The sequence below is a fragment of the Stegodyphus dumicola genome, chromosome 8, assembly GCF_044657685.1.
Source record: "Stegodyphus dumicola isolate Sdum_Otavi_A_Nest chromosome 8, ASM4465768v1".
NCBI lineage: Eukaryota > Metazoa > Arthropoda > Arachnida > Araneae > Eresidae > Stegodyphus > Stegodyphus dumicola.
This window is the reverse complement of record NC_140775.1, coordinates 193,194,450-193,215,964: the sequence shown is the minus strand read 5'-3', so window position 1 is coordinate 193,215,964 and position 21,515 is coordinate 193,194,450. Positions and strand designations below refer to the sequence as shown.

The 21,515-nt window shown below is 31.0% G+C and overlaps 2 protein-coding genes across 6 annotated transcripts in view; one reads left to right on the top strand and one right to left on the bottom strand.

Moving 5' to 3' along the window:
• Nucleotides 1–10,343, top strand: part of Tcs3 (Probable tRNA N6-adenosine threonylcarbamoyltransferase Tcs3) — a 67,622-nt gene extending 57,279 nt beyond the window's left edge. For both annotated transcript variants that reach the window (XM_085822867.1, XM_085822868.1), the window contains exon 13: nt 81–10,343. In XM_085822867.1, the coding sequence (XP_085678993.1) occupies nt 81–120 (40 nt within the window). In that variant the 3' untranslated portion in view covers nt 121–10,343. The remainder of the gene's footprint in view (nt 1–80) is intronic.
• LOC118196986 (protein phosphatase 1 regulatory subunit 16A-like) overlaps nt 1,021–21,515 on the bottom strand; it is a 166,441-nt gene continuing 145,946 nt past the window's right edge. For all 4 annotated transcript variants that reach the window (XM_085822864.1, XM_085822865.1, XM_085822866.1 and 1 more), the window contains 4 exons: nt 16,912–16,987; nt 9,104–9,221; nt 5,505–5,616; nt 1,021–1,769 (listed from right to left, as the gene is read on the bottom strand). In XM_085822864.1, coding sequence (XP_085678990.1) covers nt 1,122–1,769; nt 5,505–5,616; nt 9,104–9,221; nt 16,912–16,987 — 954 coding nt within the window. In that variant the 3' untranslated portion in view covers nt 1,021–1,121. The remainder of the gene's footprint in view (nt 1,770–5,504; nt 5,617–9,103; nt 9,222–16,911; nt 16,988–21,515) is intronic.

Here is a 21,515-nt window from a genome sequence, read left to right as displayed (position 1 = left end):
TGCAGGTGATGAATTTTTAAGTTCCAAGTGTTTAAAACTGTAGCTAGAATTAATTTTAATCAAGAAATTTTCTATTCAAGGTTTCGAACAGATGAAGTTGAAGTTACTTGGCGAACGTAATAATTATAAGTTTTTAATAATTTTTCAATATAACTAAACAAATATTTCATTGCAAATACTGTGTACTTTAAAATGAAGCAAGGTCAATGGAAAGTATATGCTAAATAAATCTGTTATTGTGAAAAAGTAGGTTTTCTTTGTACATCAAATATGTTTAATTTTTTTGCTATATAATCAGATCTTTAAATTTGCTTTTAAATATTTAATTAAAACTGTTTTAGGTTTTATCTGAATTCAAATCTCTGTATTAAAAATTTTAGCAAAAGTTGCTTTGTGTTAAGCTACAGAATGGCTTCTTTTCAATGTCCTAACAAAATCATAGTCAAACGGACCTCGGCAATCAGTGTAAACTTCATTTTAATTATTTATAACTCAGTCTATTGCATCAAGTTTTCCTATCTGCAAACCGTAAGAATAATTTTGAACAGCATTCTTTTGAATAAATCAGGTTTGGTTCTAAAATTGAGAAGTGAACTGTATGATGATGTTCCTGCATCCTGGCCAATTTGTCATTTTGTTAAAATTTTATAAGTGCTGACAAGAAATAAAAATGGTGCAACCTTGGGTAAAACAGCAATTTAGTAATTAAAAAATATCCTCTCTATTTTCTAATCTAAATATCAATTGTCAATATTTTTAATATTACCTTATAGACAATCAAATGCGAAATTATACAGAGAATAATTAACACATAGTTAACCGGTTTGCTGTTTGAGTCATGTTTCATATAAATTACTGGCATTTATTTTACAATTTAAATTATGCTTGAAATTGTTTGGCTTACCTTATTTTATACTTGGACAGTACAGTGCAAAAAATCATCATTAAGGTATAATGAAAGTGAATGTTATAAGAAATCGAAGTGAGAGGTTTAATTTTTCTTCTTACATGAAATGCACATTACTTGCTCTACTGCTTTAATCTAAATGAAAATACACTTTATATATAAATTTTCATGGCTAAAAAAAAGGTAACATATTTACAGCAATAGTTTAAATAAATTACATCACAATACAGCAACCTTGCTTGTGAGGCTCTCCTCCAACAATTTCAGAAGGATCACTGCAGAAACGTCTCAAAGATATTGTTGGTGACGGTGGTCTATCATACAAGTAAGTGGCACTAAAAGTATGGCCATTCCGAGCTGCTTTTTCTGAGATATCTTGCTGCGATGATGTTAACATCAGGCTGCTTCTACTCCGCATGTCTGATCTGTGTTTTTTAAGATCAGCCAGAGTTCCGTGATTTGGCGGATATGTGGGACTTGTATTTACTGTGACATGGATTTCAACTTTGACAGATTCAGACTGACCGTGTTGTATTACAGGTGTGCTTACCATTGTTTCATTGAGTTCACACGATGAAGCATCATCAGCTTGTTTATTAAACTCTTCTGTCATACTATCATTAATAGCATTTAAATATTGTGTATGCATGTGGACATCATCTTCATTTTGGTCAAGAGGAATGAACTGGTTACCTTCTTTTATATCTATTGTGTCCTTCATATTCTTAGCTTTCACTCTTTGCAGTGTATCTTTATTTGTTACTAAATGCATTGCATTATCGTCATCTTTATAGTCTTGGTTTGTTGGTAACATTTCTTTTTCTGATGTTCTCATATCATGCTGAACTTTGATTTCATCATCCTGAAATTGCATACGAGTTTTATTAAATAACAGATTAAATTTTGTTCACAGAAAAAGTCTAAACATGCCATTCTTCAAAATTTCACTTATTATTGCAACTACATATGAAATAATGAATTATGCACAAAAATTATCAGAGACCTCAAAATCAATATAGTAATATGTTTATAGTTGGGCAATAACTTTTGGAGCAAAAACGAAGCCTCTAGACTTTTTATCATTTCATATATTGAGTGAATGAAAACAAAGACATAAAAAAGTAACTTTCTTAAAAGTTTTGACCATGGCTTTTTAGATTAATGGCTTCCCTATTTGAGGCACACTTTAAACACATCTTAGGAAATAACAGTTTTGGATACAGTGTATTCATGGAGAAAATGCACTCTGACCTACTTTGACAGGACAATGCTATTATGGTTCATCATGATGCCAAATGAAGACCAGGAACATCTTCATGAGTATAAGAGTCGTAAGTCCATTAGCCACTTTATGCATTAGGATATATTGTTGCCATTCCAGGCCACCCAGAGTACAGCAGAATGTATAAGCAGGTCCCTCCCAATGAGGTACTTGATGCAAAATAGTACAGAATATGAATGCTGCTCACTGTAGTACTGTTAATAATGCAAAATAACTATTACCTGAAATGACCAGCCGTTACATCTTTGATAGTCATATTCTTATTTGGTAATTATTGGTGAATTCTTATTTGGTACCAGTTCACACTGGTGTGCAAAAACTAATGACGAGACAGTTTTCTCAATATAATGTGCAAAAAAGCTTTCCAAATCAACAAAAATAATACCATAAGATCCCCAAGATGTAAGAACATGGGTAATGTAAGCAAAACTTCCCAAAAAAGCAATCAAAATGATAGAATGGAACTTGATTGAAAAAGCATGGAACACAATGCAACAGAAGAAATATCCAGTCTTTAGTAAGGGTATGATCTCCTCTGACTGTTGTTCAGGTTTCACATCATTTGCCCATGCTGAATATGGGGTTGTCATTACATTCTTAAGGCATTGCTGCCCATTCCTCTTGTAGCACCAATCATAGTTCCGAAATCATTACTGGGAATAAGTGCTGCCACGCGTCTTCCTAGAAAGTCCCATACATGCTTGATGGAATTTTAGATTCAGAGACCTGGCCGACCAATCCACGTGTCCTCATTCTCCAACAGCTCTTTGGCAGTATGCAATGAAGTGGAGTGTTATCTTACATAAAGAGGTAGTACCTGTGAAAAGACGCATGTAAGGAAGGAACCTCGTTACAATAGAAGTCTCAGGTCACTGAAACTCCTTGGAAGAAGTGAAGGTCAGTACGGCTACCAAGTATCATTCATGTATCCCCAAATGAGAACTCCACGACCTCTAAACCGGTCCCTTTTGATGATGTTGAAGGATGTTCCCAGTTCTCTCCTGATGTGCATGCATCTAAAATAGCAACTCTGACTAAATCCGCTCTCATCCATAAAGTGTACTTAGCCCCATTAATTACCTATCCAATTCTGGTGTTCCCTGCACTACAGAAAATGCATTCTCCGCAGGCATTAATACAACATGCAGGTCGTCATGCAAACAGACCACCATTGTGCAGCCTCCTGGCCATGGTAAAACGTACTATCAGTCATCCAATCACCTGTTCCATGTGTTGAGATTTCTCCCACTGTTTGGGGACTGTTCCTTCTGCTGCTATGGTTATTCATGGATTCATCCATGAGCAATCCCGAACTCCACAGCCACACTTGTCACACTGTGATTTTCCTCAGTCTTTCCAATGATTCAACCTTAGGTAAAAAGCATCCAGATGTCGTCTAACAGATTTATTCTTCAACATTTCATATTGATGCAGTAACTCGACGTCATTTAAACTGATATATGCCATGCAATAGCTTCCTCAAAATGCTGAGCTCACACCTCCAGCGATCTTTATATCCCTCCGATGCTCCCCCAATACGTCTAGCTGTATATATGTGAATGTGCTAATGTACCTGACCTTAGTCGACCTCCTGAGTAGTCTTTGTTCCACTGATAAGCTAATCTTTCAACTTCGTCCTTAATTTTTGCACACCAATGTAATTATGTACTTAGCTTAAGCAGCATATATTACACATAGCTTGAAAAAAGTGTACTTATTGGTGAAGAGTATAGAATGAATTTTTAACTTAGCCCTGCTACATAGCAAAAGTTGGCTAGGGCATTGCCAAACATAGCCAAATGCAAGTTAATATAATAATTGTGTATGTCAATAAATGATATGTATTATTTTTACTCTGAGTAGCCAGTGAATTTTTTCAAATGCTATTAAGCACTACTGGATAACCATAAAATTTATATATGTTTCATTTTGTGGTCTACAGCAATTTCAAATCTATAGTTAAAAGTGTTTTTTACAATATAAACTGAGAAAGAAGTATTATGAAATATTTAGCTCATTTCAATTTTTATATTGATTAAAAGCTCCAGTACATTATGCTTAAATAGGTAATATTGATGTCTGAAACAACAAAATAGCTAAAATTATAAGCTAAACTTCGACTATGATGAAATGTGGATCTAAAAGTGTGAGTAAATTATTCAAATCTCTTGCATAGTTATTTCTTCTTTTAAATACATGATTAGTTATATGAATATTATATCCCTTAAAAAATCAAAATGCTTTTAGTGATAATTCTCGCATATTTATTATTTATGAATTATTATCTTTAATAAACAAAAATTTTCACTTACCTTAGAGATAAATTCTGTGGATTCACTGAACATTTTAAAGTGTAAATGGAATATGTAGAAACTTTATATTCCATTTTCAATTTAAAGAATTCCTGATTAAGAAGAGGAATGTATAGTTGACTGAAAGTACTAGCAAAATATAACAAAAATTCATTTCCCCCCTTCCCATTTAAAAAAGCCTAATAAACACTACCTGACACTGAAAATGCAACACCAAGAAGGTGTGGCTAGAAAGTGATGAAACTTGTCAAACAGAAAAAGATAGCAACAAACAATAAGTGATCTTTATTTTGAAATCATATGCATACAGAGCAAGAACAGCGTTGGCTCAATAGTTTGTAGGAACCACCCTGGACGGCGATACACGAAGCAACACATCTAGGTACCGAGTCAAGGACACTACGGATTGTGTCCTGAGGAATGGCTCACTATTTCCTATGCACCATTTGCCACAGGTTGTCTTCTGAACATGGTAGAGTGGCAATGGTAGGGTCTGAAAATGGCATCTAATCACATTCCAAATGTATTTTGTTTGGTGAGAAATCAGGAGAAAACGGTGGCCAGGGAAGCATTCGTACACCTTGCAGAGCACATTGACTGATGCAAGCAGTGTGTGGTCGGGTGTTATACTGCTGACATTGAGCACTCTCTGAATGCAGGGAAGTGTCGTCAGCTACAGCATATCATCCACATATCAGTAGGCAGTCATAGTGCCCTGAATACGAACTAGTGGTGATCTGGAATCGTAAGCAATTGAACCCTAAACCATGATGTCGCATGGTGGAGCGTTCCACAATTGCTGCCGGATTGGACCTATTTCCATATTGACACCACACTTGTACATGGCGACTAGGTGTTGCATTTTCAGTGTCCGGCAGTGTATATTATCAAACTTCTGATCCAAAATGTTAAATAAAATAAAAATTCAAATTATCCATAAAATATGTTTTAAGACATTTTGATAGAAGTTAATATTGCATTAAATGAAATATCTTTTACATACATCATCCGTGCTACTCTGCACTTGCTGTTCATGCCTCATCCTAGCTTCTTCTCGTGCTTCCCTTCGAGATATGAGAGATTTATCTCTGATGCTCGTTCTTCGTACAGATTGACTGTGTAATATAAAAAGCCATTATTAGAATATATATTTTCCTGAATTACAATTCAGGGCAAGATATGAGTTTTTTAATTTCATAAAATCCTTATCAACAGAAAAGGAAATGTATGAAGATTTGAATTATTATAGATTTTAAGCTTTTCTCTATCAAAAATAAAATTTAGAATTTTCTCAAAATGAATCTTAATGACATGAATGACTCAAGTTTCATGTATAAGATGCATCTTTTCGATCTATCACACATAATGTTAAAAGATAATAAAACAGATGTTAGAATCTCATATTTGTATATATTCTCATTCTCAGGAGCTAGAAATCACATTGGACATCCCATATAATACAATCAAATCTTGAAACAATTACTGTTAATAGACTTGGAAAAGTATGGGTTTTCATTAATTCATCTCACTCAATTTTAAGCATGCTTTATATTATAAAATGTTATTAAACTTCTGTCTACATCTGGCTGTTTACGTTTAAAGCATGCACACACACACAGATAAAAAACAGAACATTTAAAAAAAATTTCATTTGCTTTACATGTTTCAGGATAGACCAGGGTTTCTTAAACTTTTTTCAGTCTTAAACTTATTTTTATCTATTTTCAGGTACATTGTGTAAAAATATTTGGTAATTGTAAAATTATTACAGTAAGTTACAGAAATATCAAACTGCTAAAATTTTTGGCGACCCCTTACTGCAGGTCCCGTGACCCACAGTTTAAGAAACCCTGGAATAGACCAATAAAAACAATCATGAAACTGAAGTTGTACTGTACATTTGCAAAAATCCATCACTATCAGAATGCCTATAAAAGTACTACTGAACTATAAGTTCCTAAGATGCTATTATGTCATAATGACTTAGTAGATTAAATAGGCTTGACACAGGTCTGGTGTAGCTGTTTATATATAATCCTATTAAAAAAACTTGACATTTTATCAACTTTAAAATTTTACACCTATAACCTTTTCCTCAGATAAGATAATCAGGATTTCTTTCACTGATTTTGCTCAAACTAGTATTATATATATGCATGTTGTTATCTTCAAGCATTTAAATTCTAATAGATAGATGTCTAAAACTAGCAAAAAAGCAGCTTTAGTTTGTAGATGTTAAATAAAACTTTGCAGATACACGAGTCAACACGAGTCTCTTTTGCTTTTGAACAAACACGAGTCTCTTTTGCTTTTGAAGAAAAGGAACCTGTGTCTGATTGCCTTTAAAACTTGAAGTTTTATTCAAAATCTATATAAAACTAAAGTTACTTTTATACCTAACTTTAAATTTTACTTTGGCATGTTTCTCTTCTAGTTCGAGATGAGTCTTTTCTGCGATTCACGTGCAGATTTGAATAAGATATATGTCTCCATTTATTAAAGATTTTTTCCAGAAAACCATTTTCATAACACTTGTATCATTTTGTAAAACAGTGAAAATCGTAATGAATATTTAATTTACAAACATGTAGAGAATAGAGCTTTACAGTGCAAAGTCCGAGATACAGAATCTTCAGGACTTCAGCAATTCCAGATTTATAAATTTTCCAGAATTTAGATCATAAGTTTAAATCTAGCAAGATGACTCAGAAATTTTAAAATTTAAAATCTGAAGAATTTATGACCTAAACCTTTCTTGATCTGGGACATTTATGCCCCACGCATTCTCTACATTAAGTAAGGTTCAAGGAAATTTAGTTTACTGTGGGAGTTTAAAATTTACAACACGATAGATAAGAAACAGAAAATGGCAGACCCTGCCGATTTGTTTTTCTGGATCTTGCGGATTGAATAGTTGATTAAATGGATTTAATACGTAAAATTAGAGTTGACAACTTTCCTGATTTCCGACCATTCTCTCGCCAACTCAATTTACAGCGCATTTCTCCCGACTTTCTCTTAGTTTTAAAATTTTTCACTATTATTATGTATTTGGGCTTAATAATTCATTATTTGCATAAAAAAAAGTGACTTTGGGCATCTGTTGGTTTTTCTCTAGATTACATATAAAAGAAAACCAAAGTCGTTTCATCGGTGAGAAATTATGGTGCGCTTCTGCTTTGCAAGTGAAGAATACGTGTGTCGGAAAACGTTGTGTTCCAGTTCTCCAATGTGTGTCACCTAACATGCATTAGTCATTAAGCACAAGGCAAGATCTGTTATTTCGTTCGTCTCATTGCCGAGCGGCGCGAGTGTAGGTGCTTTCAAGAAACAGTTTAAGAAATCGTACACAGATGGCTTTCCTTCTATTATTTCCTCTAGGAAATGTAATATATTTGTGATGTTGTACCATTTGTCTTTAAGATTTTGCACGGTTGGAAGGGCCAAGGTTCTCAAACATGTATGTTTACAAAAGCACAAGAACAAGAGTTCTATTAAAAAATGAGAAATTAAATTTTTCTCTGAAAAACAAAGGAGCAAAAAGTTGTTAATGTATACAATTATACAGTACGTTCTAAATGAGAAAATAAAATAACAGTCATAAAAAACTTACTAAATTATGCGATTCAAATCTTATTTATTGCAACAACTTAAACTATTACGGCACTTTATGACCTCTCTTTTTGACTTTCACCAGAGCATATCTGTGATTGTCGACATACACCGGTGAGGGTCCGAATATACAAGAATGTAGTGAAATATTCGGTCTTTCACCGACGTATTTGGTGAATGTTGATATTCTCTGGTGAAAGTCGACATTCTCCAATTTCAGTCTTTCACAGTAACATATATAATATAGTATATTGTTAAAAGATATAAATAAAAAATAAATAAATAAAATTATGCAAGTATTTTTATATTGTTTGCACTTAAGTAGCTAATAAAAATATTAAACAAATATTAATTAGTAACTGTTTAAAGTTAAATCATTATTAAAAATATATTTTTATCATTTAAAAAATCTCTGTCATTGAGAAAAATCTCCCGACTTTTGAGCGTCTTACGCTGGCAAGTATGTAATTAGTCTATGAAATAGTTCACGTGAAAAGATTAACAGAATCAAAATTTCCAAAGAAAAAGCTCGATATTTATTTGTTTGCTTCATTAAACATTTCTTTTAATGTACTAATTAACACTTTCTCTTTGATTTTATAGACAGACAATTTCTTGTTGAGTTACAAAGTTCATGTTTAATTATTGTCACAAGAATTCCCATTAAATTGTTAATCAATATTTCCCCAATAAAAAAAAAAAATGGGAGTGATACTGGATGTCCGGGATTTTATACTGTATAAACTAATCAGTTATTAGAACAATGACTGTGGAAAATATTCTAATTTTTTTATAAAATAAAGGACAAATCTAATGAATAAACAATTATGACGCTGCAGCTTTTCAGAAGTTATTAATATGCAAGTTGAATTATTAATAGGACTATGAGATGAACTAATATTTAAAACATGTTCTGTATTAGATATAATTTTTTAAACTGTGAGGCATAATATGTCGAGTGTGAATTTCAATATGTCTAAAATAATATACCTTCTTGTGTTTTGGCTCTGAGATCTTCTTAGTTTTTGAGGTTGAGATGCCCTCTTTGTCTCTATTTCGTTCTTCAGTTGCATTATACGATCCTTCAAATCTTGATCTTCGCATATATCTATACAAAAAAAAAAAAAAAAAAAATATGCTTTAGATATATGTTTAAATATATTTATACAATAAATTAAAGGAACATAAATTGTATAGAATATTAAGCATATTTTCAGGGGAAAAGAATATGTACGTGTTTATAAAATTTAACAGATTAAGAGAATAATTCTATATAATAATGTTAACTAAAATGATATGATATCACAATGGAAACATCAGAGCTGACCAACTTCTGAATTAACAATGAATTATGCAAATGGACATAAAAACCTAACAGCAATGATTTTAAAATTGTAGTCTGGTGAAGAGGCGCAAGATTTAATTGCCATGAGCCATGAATGACATAAAATCTTAATTTCGAAACAGGTTAAATTTATAGAATAATAAAACTTTTTTTTAAATAAATTCAGTCATTCATGATTAAAAATCATATTTTTAAGATCTTCATGAATTAGTTGTGCAGAAGAAACACATACACAGACTACAAAAAAAAGACCATCTTTCATTCTTTTCCATGCAACATACTTAGGCAAAAATACTTGTCTCGCATTGCCTCTCTCTTTATATATTTATGTATCTATATATTGTTTATATCTGCAAATATCCAAATTCTTTTATTGCATTATAGTATGTAACAATACAATAAATATTATAATAATGCTCTTAGATATTTGCATATTTTAGGGTTTGTTTAACATTTGTGAACATTTTTTTTTTTTTTTCCCCATAAATGTTTGCATTTTATTTGGAACTGCTGATCTTGCAATTTTAAGCGTGGTAACATTTAAATTGTAAAAATAGCTCAAGTGGATTACAAGGTATGAGCAAATGCGTTCCTCACGAGCCTTGGCATTCGATTCTTCTCAAAATTTCCTGAAGTTCATATTACACTATATAAATACAGCTCTGAGAGCTTGGATGTTGCTGTTAGTTAGTTGTTACTGAGTGTGAGATTTAGCATTAGCTGAATCGAGAGTTTACTATGGAAGTGATTTGGATAAATATTTCTCTGATATTTCTTGTGCACCAAGAAGGAAATGTTTAATACTGCATTCTGTTAAAGTTATTTGTAGTTATTGTGCTGTGTATTGTCGATTTTTATATAATAAATTGTTAATTTCTTCCTGTTTATCCGGAGTGATCATTTGGAAATATCAACAAACCCATAGCATGCAACAGTATACTTATAATAAATATCAAAATATGTTAAATGTTGAATCACATTTATGCAAGCACTGAAATTAGATACTGCTCTCTAATGGTTAAAAGAAACAAATCACATATCCCATAGGAAAGACAACAAATGGAATGTCTCGTAGAAAAGACAATTTTTCATTAAAATTTTATTAATGACAACTTTTCTTTGTCATTAACAGATATATCTTTTGCAGAATTTGTAATCTAAACTTGAATCTCTTATCATTTTTATAGCTTGTACACAAATTTTCATATTTTGAAGTAATCAAAAGTGTGGAATAAGGGTTCCAGAAAAAATGCACATTATAATTTTAAAAGTGCTACTTCAGACAGGCTACATGCTAAATGTTAAAGTTTTATACCATAGTTGGTAAAAATTCTTCATGTTTTAATTTTACTAGTAAAAGTAGTTAGCACCACTATCTTGTATGCAATGCTAACTGCACATTTCATTTAGAAAATTAAATTTCTTCAAAAACATATAAGCACTTTCATAATGGTTTTTGTGAAACTTAAATTATCTTTAATAGATTAACATGGATGCAGAAAAAGCAATACTGACACCAAATATGAGGTAACATGCACAAAAAATTTAAGATGAGATTTTGAATACATTTCTGAATAAAATATTTATTTCCTTAAATCTTAGCCAAGTGATTATAGGAGCAAGAAGTCTGATACTTGCAGTGAAAAATCATACTTTTGCATGGATGAGCACTGGCTACTTAGGTATAATCCTTCTCTAATAAAGTTCCTCTGATTAGTTATTTGCACTTTTCTGAATGAATATTCCTTTGATATGAAACCATAAACCAAAGTAAAACCTTGGCCCTATTTGAGGTCAGTGGCACAGATTTGTAAAACTCAGCACATAGTTCTTTAACTCCTGACATTGCTGTAAAGTACCTATTTATCATCTCTTGTAACAGTCAAAAAATGATTTAATTCTGTAATGAGCAAATAAAGAAACACAACTACCAGCCCTCTCACTGCTTCACAGAAAGCTGATATGGTACACATTAATTGAACTTCATCATGAACCAAAGCTCCAGCATCTATCTTTTGATTACTGTTCTCTCCTAACAACATTTCTGTCAGTTTGTGGACAGCTGGATGTGGATCATTTAACTACGATTAAGAACTTTTTCGAAATTTACTAAGGAATGTCTGGAATGTAATGGCTCTTTACACTTCCTGTTTCCATTCCAAAGTTTTCAAAAGCATTAACAATGTATTACCATGAACTGCATTCTTTCTCTTTGATTTTTGTTATAGTTGTAAGACTGCCTTTAACAACCTCATACATTAATGTTTGGTGTTAATCATTAAATACATAAGCTATTCTGCCAAATTCAATACATATATATATATATATGATCTACTTTCCATGCTTTCTCACAGTCGCACAGTCTTTTTCATGAATTAAATTTACAGATAGTAGTTTGCATCTACAAATGTGCATAGAAATTTTGCATATGCCCAATACATTTAATTATAATCTTGGAAACTTTTTATAAATTATATATATATATATTGTTTCATTTGGGCACCCATGCAAAGCAACAAATTCATCAAACTATTTTTTTTTTACAAAATCCTGCATATGGTGTTAAAGTAATCTAATGTGAAAGTACACTAGAGGACAAAACTTAAGCAACTTTTCTGATTTGGGCCACTATTCTGCAAAGAAAATAAATTAGGAGACCTGAAATTCATCCTACAGAGGTACAATGTACTATTTAAAGGATAAGAAAAGTATAGTAGCAAAAAAAACGAATAGGATGCATACAGCACGGGAATTGACAGAACAACACTTACTGTATGGCTGAGAGGGTCAACAGCAAACCAAAAAGCGATATCACCCCCTAAACTGCAGTGCTTGCATTGCACCAACCTGTTGATGCTCAACACCAGATTATCTAACAGCTCTTGGAGTAAGAGTTCTCATACTTCAAGAAAAAATCTGTTTCAGTTGTCTGGTGTTCTCCAGAGTGTAAGATCGTGCTGCCAGGCATCGCTCTCACATGTTCAACGGGAATTAAATCAGGCAAGCATGCTGGCCAACACATTCTGTGAATATCTTAACTTTCCAGGAGCTCCTCAATAGACGCTAATTGAGGAGCTCCTGGAAAGTCCTACATGGCAATGAAAAGATATGAAAGTCCTACATGGCAATGCATCTTCATCCATAAAAGCAAAATTAGGACCAATGCGTAAAGACGCATGTGGGGGACAATAATTTCATCACAATAATAACTTACAGTAAGTGATTTCCGACTGAAAATTTGGAATATCATCCATCCATTCATCATAATGGCTTTCCATACAAACATGCCAAGATGACCCACAATGGTTTCTTTCTCCGATGTAGTATAATAAAAGCATTTCTCTACTTCCCTCCATTTTAGTTTGGTGCCAAGAATTATTTGTCAGACTGAAAAAACTGTCACCAATAAAGAAAGTGTGACTCCACTCATGAGGTGTCCAAGTCATTATGTTCACTATACTGTCAATGGCCAGGATAGCAGATGAATAGTTTCAATCACTTTTCACCTGCAGGACAATTATATTGACCATTTAGTCACTATTTTTTCTTTGGCCAGCAATGGCAATTTTTTTTTACAGCTATGCTTGCCATTTAGAAGATTTATTAGACCTTTTCAAGCTCATGAAATACCATTTTTATCAATTCCAAACTCTTGGGCAATAGACATCAAACTACACTTCTCCTTAAGCTTGTCAATCACTCTACCACATGTAAAGGTGTCTTGATATTTTCTTGTAGCCATACTGCACACAGAATCTCGCACCTGCAGAAGCATTTTATTTTGTATGCTGTGACGTACTCTGACATCATGGTGCCAATATCTGCATATGCATCACCTTTCTATAAGTTGTTTTCTTTAAGTTTGTACACTAATATATATATACAGTGGCTCCCAAAAGTGTTCGTACACTTATGATTTTCATTGAAAATCTAATGGATGCTGCTAAAATTGGATGTTCTATCCATTAATTAAAAGTAAACTTTCTGAATGAGATTTTAATAATAAGATCTGTAATCTATTCGTAACAAAATTACATGAAATATTTTTAAATATAGCGAACTTTTATTTTTAAGAAATTAATAATCAAAAAATGATAAATTCATTTATCCCATTCTACAAAGCAGTATGTGATAAAATGCTTTAAAAAGAAAATCAGATTGAAAACTAGGTAAGAAAAGGTCGACCAAGAAAGTTAACTAAATGTGATGAGAGATTTATTATTAGAAAATTTGTAAAAAAACTTATGTTTGAGTGCTGTAAAAGTTTCTGCAGAATTTAATGCAAAGTTTTCTACTTCAATTTCACCTTAAACTGTTCGACGATTTCTCAGAGAAGCTGGATTACATGGGCGTTCTGCCCGTAAAAAAAAATTTGTTATTGAAAAAAACAGAAAGGCAGAAATTTTGTTAGGTTTTCATTCGCAAAATCAATGATAAATACACCCGAAACGTACTGGAATAATGCCCCATTTGCTGACAAAAGCAAATTTAATATTTTTGGTTCCAATGGTCGAATAACTGTATGGAGAAGAAAAAATGAGGAACTTCATTCTGTGAACTTAGTTGGAACAGTTAAGCATGGCGGTGGAGGTGGTCTTGTGTGAAGGGGCATGACAGCATCAGGTTGGTATTTATTGATGACATAATGAATCATTCTCTTTATTTAAATATTTTAAGAGACAATTTAAAATTATCATCCCAAAATTTGGGTATTGGAAACAACTTTATTTTTAATCATGATAATGATCCTAAGTATACGGCTTTCAACGTTCACCTGTAGTATCTATAATTGTCCACAGATTTTGAAACCACCACCTCAGTTGCCAGATTTAAACCTCATAGAACACATCTGGAAAAATTTGGAGGTTAGGGTATGAAAACAGGACATCAAAATGAAAAGCGAACTCAAAACAGCCATGATGGTAGAATGGATAAACATTGATACAGAAATTACCCCCCCCCAAAAAAAAGTAAAATCTATTCCCAGATGTTTAAAAGCTGTTGTGGATGCTAAAGGATATCCTATTAATATTAATTTAACGAAAATATTTACTAATATGCCAAATTTTTTTTTGAAGTGTACAAAGACTTTTGTGAGATAAAATGTTTGTCATTTTTTGATTATTAATTTCTTAAAAATAAAGTTTCGCTATATTTAAAAAATATTTCATATAATTTTGTTATGAATAGATTACAGATCTTACTGTTAAAATCTCATTCAGAAAGTTTACTTATGATTTTCATTGAAATAGGACTCTATCCATTAATTAAGAGCTCTATTTCAATGAAAATCATAAGTGTATGAACACTTTTGGGAGCCACTGTATATACAATTTTCCATAATCAGTAGCAATCTGCTATACAATATTCTATTCTAATACTACTATAGGAACATCATCATTCAAAATGACACATTACTTAATAGTAACGTAATTAAATTATTTTGTACAATTTCTTCATATGTTCTTACAGTTTATCAATTTAGAACAACTTGTGAAATTTGATATTCTGTATCTAATCATCATCATCATACATGTCATATAGCATGATCATCTTGTATCCAAAATTTAAAATGTACAGTGGATTAATAAAATTTTAAAGAGATTTGGATATTTTTAAAACAACCAAATATTATCAGAACAAATATTTGAAGTTCAATTTCTAATAGATACTCTGGGTTATGGTTTTGATAATAAAACATTAATATGCTGTATAGTCTAACAAGACATTAATAAAGAAAAATTGATTTGATTCCTTATTAGCATGATGTTTTAATTAATTTTTAGCTTCTTCCTTCATGAATTCAGATAGTTCAACACAATACACAATTACCTCAATATAGAGGCTGTTCGCACATTTTTTTAGAGGATTTTGGTAAGCGGTAATAAAAAATTGTTTGCTGCAAAAGAAGTAATTACAATTTTACTATGTTTTAAAAAGTCAAAATTATCGTCTATGGCTTGAAAATTTTGTTTTTATTCAAAATAGCAAATTTAACAAAGCAGTGGTTCAAAGGCTACATTTACGCTCTTTCCGAAGAGAAATATGCATACTCCGTTATCCAAAAACGATGTGAGAGTCATGGTTTTGTGATATCTAAAGCGTCGATAGGTAATATCATCAACAAGAAAGGAAAAAAATGTCAAATCGGAGCCTCAAGTGGGACAAAAATTCCAAACAAGTATCCAAGGAAAAAACGGACATCTTCGACATAATTTGGGAATGCCTGTGTTGTTTAATGTTAAAAGAAAATCCGCCTAGTCAAAGGACAGTTGCAAAATCATTACAATGCTTAGTGTCCACTGTAAACAAAATGATAAACGTTTATTTAAATCTTAAGAAAGCGAAAAAACGCAATGTGCATCGTCTTCTTCCAAAGCATATCGCTCAACGCAGGACACGCTGCAGAATTCTATATGAGAAACACTCATCCAAAGAAAAATGGAAAACAATTATCACAATAGATGAAGCATGGGTGTATTTAAATGATTGTAACAAAAAAAGAGCCATTTATTATCAAAAAAGGGGAGAAAAAAATTTAAGTACATGGTTCAAAGAATCGAAAGAAAGTTTTTCTAAGGGATTCATGATTGTTGCTGGGTTTTCTTATAATGGCAAGTTAAAAATAAAGAGAGTGAAAAAAAAAAAAAAAAAATGTCAAGATTAACTCCAAATACTATCAGGAACATATTTTATCGCCAATTTTTTTGAATGAAATACCATCGCTTTACCCACAGTGCTATCAATCTGTGAGACTTCATCAGGACAAAGCTAGCAGTCACACATCAAAATCCACTGTAAATTTCCTAAAAGAAATGGAACAAAAACACTGGTATCAAAGTATCAACCCTTCACTGATATCCCTACTAAATCTCCCGATGTGTCTCCTACGGACTTTTAAAAACTGCATTATCCAAACGTTGTCCCAAAACTCTAACAGGACTCTGGAAAGCTGTTCAGGAGGAATGGGATAGAATACCTCTTCTGCCACTTCAAAAGGCATTATTATCCTGGAAATTGCGGTGTCGAAAGATAGTTCAGAATAAGGGATGTCAAATAGAACATTTAAAACACAAAAATTTTATGTAATTTAGTTTTGTGAATACAATATACATCGTCTAAAAAATGTGTGAACAGGCTCTGTATATAGCTGAATAGCTATGTGTATTTAGTAATATTTATTAGAATCTATTTTTTATACCTTGTAGCTTCTTTCTTTCTTCTCAATGAAATATCTACAGATAAATAAATAATATAATATGCACAACACTTTATTTCAATAGGATTTTTACTCTGAAAATAAATGAAGCTTGAAATTTAATCTAGAAAAACAGATTTAATTCTTTTGGAGCAGATAATTCTCATGATTATGTTAAAAACTTACACTATATAGTTACAGCATTATTATGGTTAACACACACTTTATTTATAATTTTTTTTGCATAATACTCACCGAAAGGTGTTTCTCCATTTTTGGTTTTCGCAGATAAATCTGCTCCAGCAAGTACAAGCATCTCTATCACATCTGGCTAAATAAAGGTAAAAATAAATTAAATTACAGCTATACTTTGCCTTTACTTCTATATACTACAGAATTTCCTATAATTTGGGAATGCCTGTGTTGACACTTATATTTGGATGTAAACAGACATTCTGATATTTAGAAAATTCAATATGGCATATTTAACAATATTTTTTTTTATTTTAATATAAATATGTAAATAATCTTTTTAACAAAAGTAACACAATTAAAATATATTTACAACATATATTAACTACAGGAATTAATTTTATTCATTATCAAATTTATATAACATTTTCTGCATAAATTTTTGTAGTAATCATACACCATAAATTTGTACTTTTTTTTGATAAATTATTAGTATAATTATAAATTTTGAGTAGTTAATATGTTGTTTTAATATTAGTTTTAGGTTTATGAGGTTAATGTGCGAATTATTTATTTATTTATTCACAGCTTTTAAGATACAAATTTTAAATGAAATGCACTTCGTAACTGGTTTGTTTACATTTCATGCAACAAATATAAACTTGGTTTATATCACCTGCTAACAGAAATAGATTCTGAAGAATAACCTCTACACAGATTTATATAGTATTAAAAATAAAACTAATATAAAGAAACAAATTTTCTTTTAAAAAACCAAAATTTCATTTTGGTGTTTGTAAGCTGTTGTAAAATATTGTTAGTTTGACAACACATATGTGGAATGTATGGATATAGCATAGAGATTCAATTTAGGGGAAAACATGCTGTCAAGGTTCTGTAAAATAGTGTGATTATTTATATACCTAGTTTTCCTTCCATTTAAGAGCATAAAAGTTTCATTAGAAGTCATTTTGCTGGTGGATATACAGTTTTTCTTATATACAAAATATTTTGATGCATTTTTATGAAAAGAGTTTTCAAAAACTTCTATATCATTTATTCCTTTACCTTCCAACATTTTCCCCTTATAATGACATATTTTTAGTATATGAATGTATTAAAAATATAATTTTGTATTTAATGAATATTTATTAAGTAACTCTGAAATTATAAGTTTCTTAGTTATTCATTTGCAAACAATGCAAATTTAATGAAAAAATTACAAAGGGCAAAATGTATGCCCACAAGTGCAAATTATTGGAATGTATTATATATTTATCTTTATAGTTTTAATGTGTGATAAAAATGCTGAGAATTTATATATGTAACTTGATTATAAATAAAACAAATTTCTTAGAATTTAATAATTAAAGTTTTATATAAGATCATCAAGTTTCAAAAAGAAATGCTGTATACTTTTGCACTTATTAAGTTATATTAAAGGCTGATCTTTTTTACATGAATATAGGACTCACTGTATCTATTAGCTATGGTTTGTAATCCAGTGTTTAATTAAAATATAAAAAAGGAAAAACACATACAAAATTTGCTAGATGTAATTTGCCGAGTGCTGTAAATTATTCCTATTTAAACTATCATTTGCTTGCTTTGGCATAAACTTTATTTATTTATTACTATTATAAAATAAGCTTAAATATTCATCTCACTCTAACAGATGTTTCCATTTTCTCAGCAATGCCTTAACAGATTTAAAAAATCAAATTAGCATGATAAAAGTAAGCATGATAATAATAATAATGATTTGGGGAGAAATCATGACAAATGGTTGCATCGAGCTGCATACCTTCCAAGAAGGTTCCGTAACCACTTGGAGATATGTAGACGAGGTACTGGAACCCTAAATTAGACTGTTTAGAGGAGCTGTTGGACCAGAGCTTTTGCCAATGGGTGACAATACTCGTCCTCATTAAGCATATGTGGTGTCAAAACACTTGCAAACAGAAAATATCATTCAAATGGATTGGCCACCTTATGCACCTAACTGAGCATGTGTGGGATGCCTTAGGGACAGAATTTCAATGCGCCAAATTCCTTCCCAGATCCTTTAGGAGTTGAAAAGTACACTTTTAGAAGAGTGCAATTCCACAAGACTTGATGAACACTTTGGTTAAAATCTATGAAATGAAGGTGTAAAGTATGCACATATGTCCAAGGTGACAAAACACCATAGTAAATAGTAAAGAATAATATTTTCCATAAGAGGTGATTTACTTTTTTTACCATTTTCCAATTTTCATAAATTTGGCTTTTAATTTCACTATTTTGCAAATAATCAGCTGTCAGATATCGTAATTTAAAGTTCTATCAGTAATTTTTCATTAAGTATCAGTTACTATTTATTTCTGTCATTATCCTTTAATTTTGATGACCATTGTATTTAAGAAAAATAAAAAATATGAAAATATTTAAAAAGAAAATTTTAAAAATAGGAACAATATAATTTCTTTTTCAGTCAAAATGACTGTTTCCATAATTCTAGTGCTAAAGCACAGGTTTGATGATGTGATGAAATGTGTCAACTGCATAATTCTGATTAATTCAAAAAAAGCAAGGGAAGTAATAAAGCAATACACTCCCCCTAAAAAAACTGGAAACATTTGATCTTGTTCTTAGTGATAAATACAATGCAAAGTTTTAGGGTTCCGAAAATATTGTTTCAAAGTTTTCAGAACCTGAAACAGCATACAGATTACTGGAGAATACTTGCTTACAATCATTGAATTGAGAAGAAAATTTGGAAATCTGGTGTCTCTCACTTCAGAGATCTCCAAGTCTTGAGAAATAATTAAAAATTTTTGCTGGTGTAGGGTAAGGAAAAACACTGACCCAATGATGGGTATTTTATGCACACATCTTCGTCATCATTTCCAAGGTATGAAAAATGTTCTTGATGCTCACCAAGTTCAAGCCAAATTTCAATGTGTAATGTGTATACAAGCCAGTTTCCCTTAGAAAGTCCTCCATAAAAGCATCCCTCCCCTTAGGCAGATAACCCTAATGTGCTTTGCCATAATTAAATATACCACCAAGCCAAATTTCTTATGAAAGAAATGAAATCTCTAGTTATGGCCCTGCTATGAAATGTATATTCCATTTTAAAAAAAGAAATTATGATTTAACTCTACACTCTAAAAGACATCAAGAAGTGCAGTTTTACAATATTGTGCCATTTGAAATAATGAACATTTCTTAGACAGTTTAAAAGCATTATATTCTTGGTATTGTTACTAAGGGTGCTATGTGACCAACTATCCTAGTCTTCTTTTCAGTAGGGTGGAATTTCAATTTATATTTGATAAAGCATAGTGTCAATATGATATACTATGAAAATTATTTAAACAGAAATAATTTATTACTTTGTTAGTGTTTTTTAATATGCAATTTTTTATTGCATGGTTCCTATTAATTCCAAAAAAGGGTTAGGAATACATTTTTATCTCTACATATAATAAAAGAAAGTGTCTGTCTGTGTGTGTGTGTCTGTCTTTCGCACGCACTGTGCATAAGCTAATAGACCCACGGCTACGAAATTTGGTACATAGGTGCATCTAGACAAGAGCCAGTGCACCTCGAAGCGATTTTTTCGAAATTAGAATTTTTTTAATTTTATGTTTTGTGACGAAATCGCGTCATTTTGAGACATAATGGGCTATAGGAAAACGAGATTTTACTCTACAGACTCCATTTTCACATCGTCATGAAATAGCACTTAGCTATTTTACGAACTTAAAATAAATTTCGTGTTTCAATAAATCGATTAAATACGAATTTATTTAACAAAGGGAGCTTAACACCTTTTCAATGGGATTTTTTCTAAAAAAGTTTATTTTTAAAAATGTACAGTTTATTTTTCTTTGATTTTTGGATACATTAAACTTTCATCCTTGCGACTGCTTTTACAAAAAGAATTTTGGAAAAATGATAATATTTTGCATTTTTTTAAAAAAATTTAAATGAAGCTTCTGAGTACACTTCTCACATCTTTAAAAATGTGAGTTTGGCAACAATTTTCCTTTCTTATTGTTATTGATGAAATCGCATTATTTTGAATAGTTTCATTCTTTTAGAAATATGGGTTTGACAACAATTTTTCATTGTATTTCTTATGTCACTGTTTTTAAGAGACTCGCATATTTCATTGTCTTTTTATATATATAATGCTTTTTTTTTTTTTTTTTAAGTCGTTCTGCGCGGAATAAAACTTCGAGTAAAATTCGCACGGAATTTTATGTTTTTTGAGTTGCTTTCATGTTATTTTTTGCTTATTTCACTGTTTGTAAGATATTGAAAATTTTTGCATGATTTTTTTTTCTTCAAGGGAAAGTTGGTTAATTTTTTTATTAGGATAATTAGTATTTGTATTAAGGGATATAGCTTATTTCATTGTAATTTTTTCCTCTTGAAAATATCATTAATTGTACTTTGCTTTTTAGAATTTTTTGTTTTTTGTATTCTTTTATGTTATTTATTGCTCATTTCACTGTTTTTAAGATACTGAAAAGTTTTGAGTGATTTTTTTTTAGGAAACAAAGTTCTTAACCTCCTTTATACCATTTGAGTTCTTACGATTTTGCAAAAGGAAGTTGGTTAATTTATTTATTAGGATAATTAATATTTGTATTAAGGGATATTGCTTATTTCGTTGT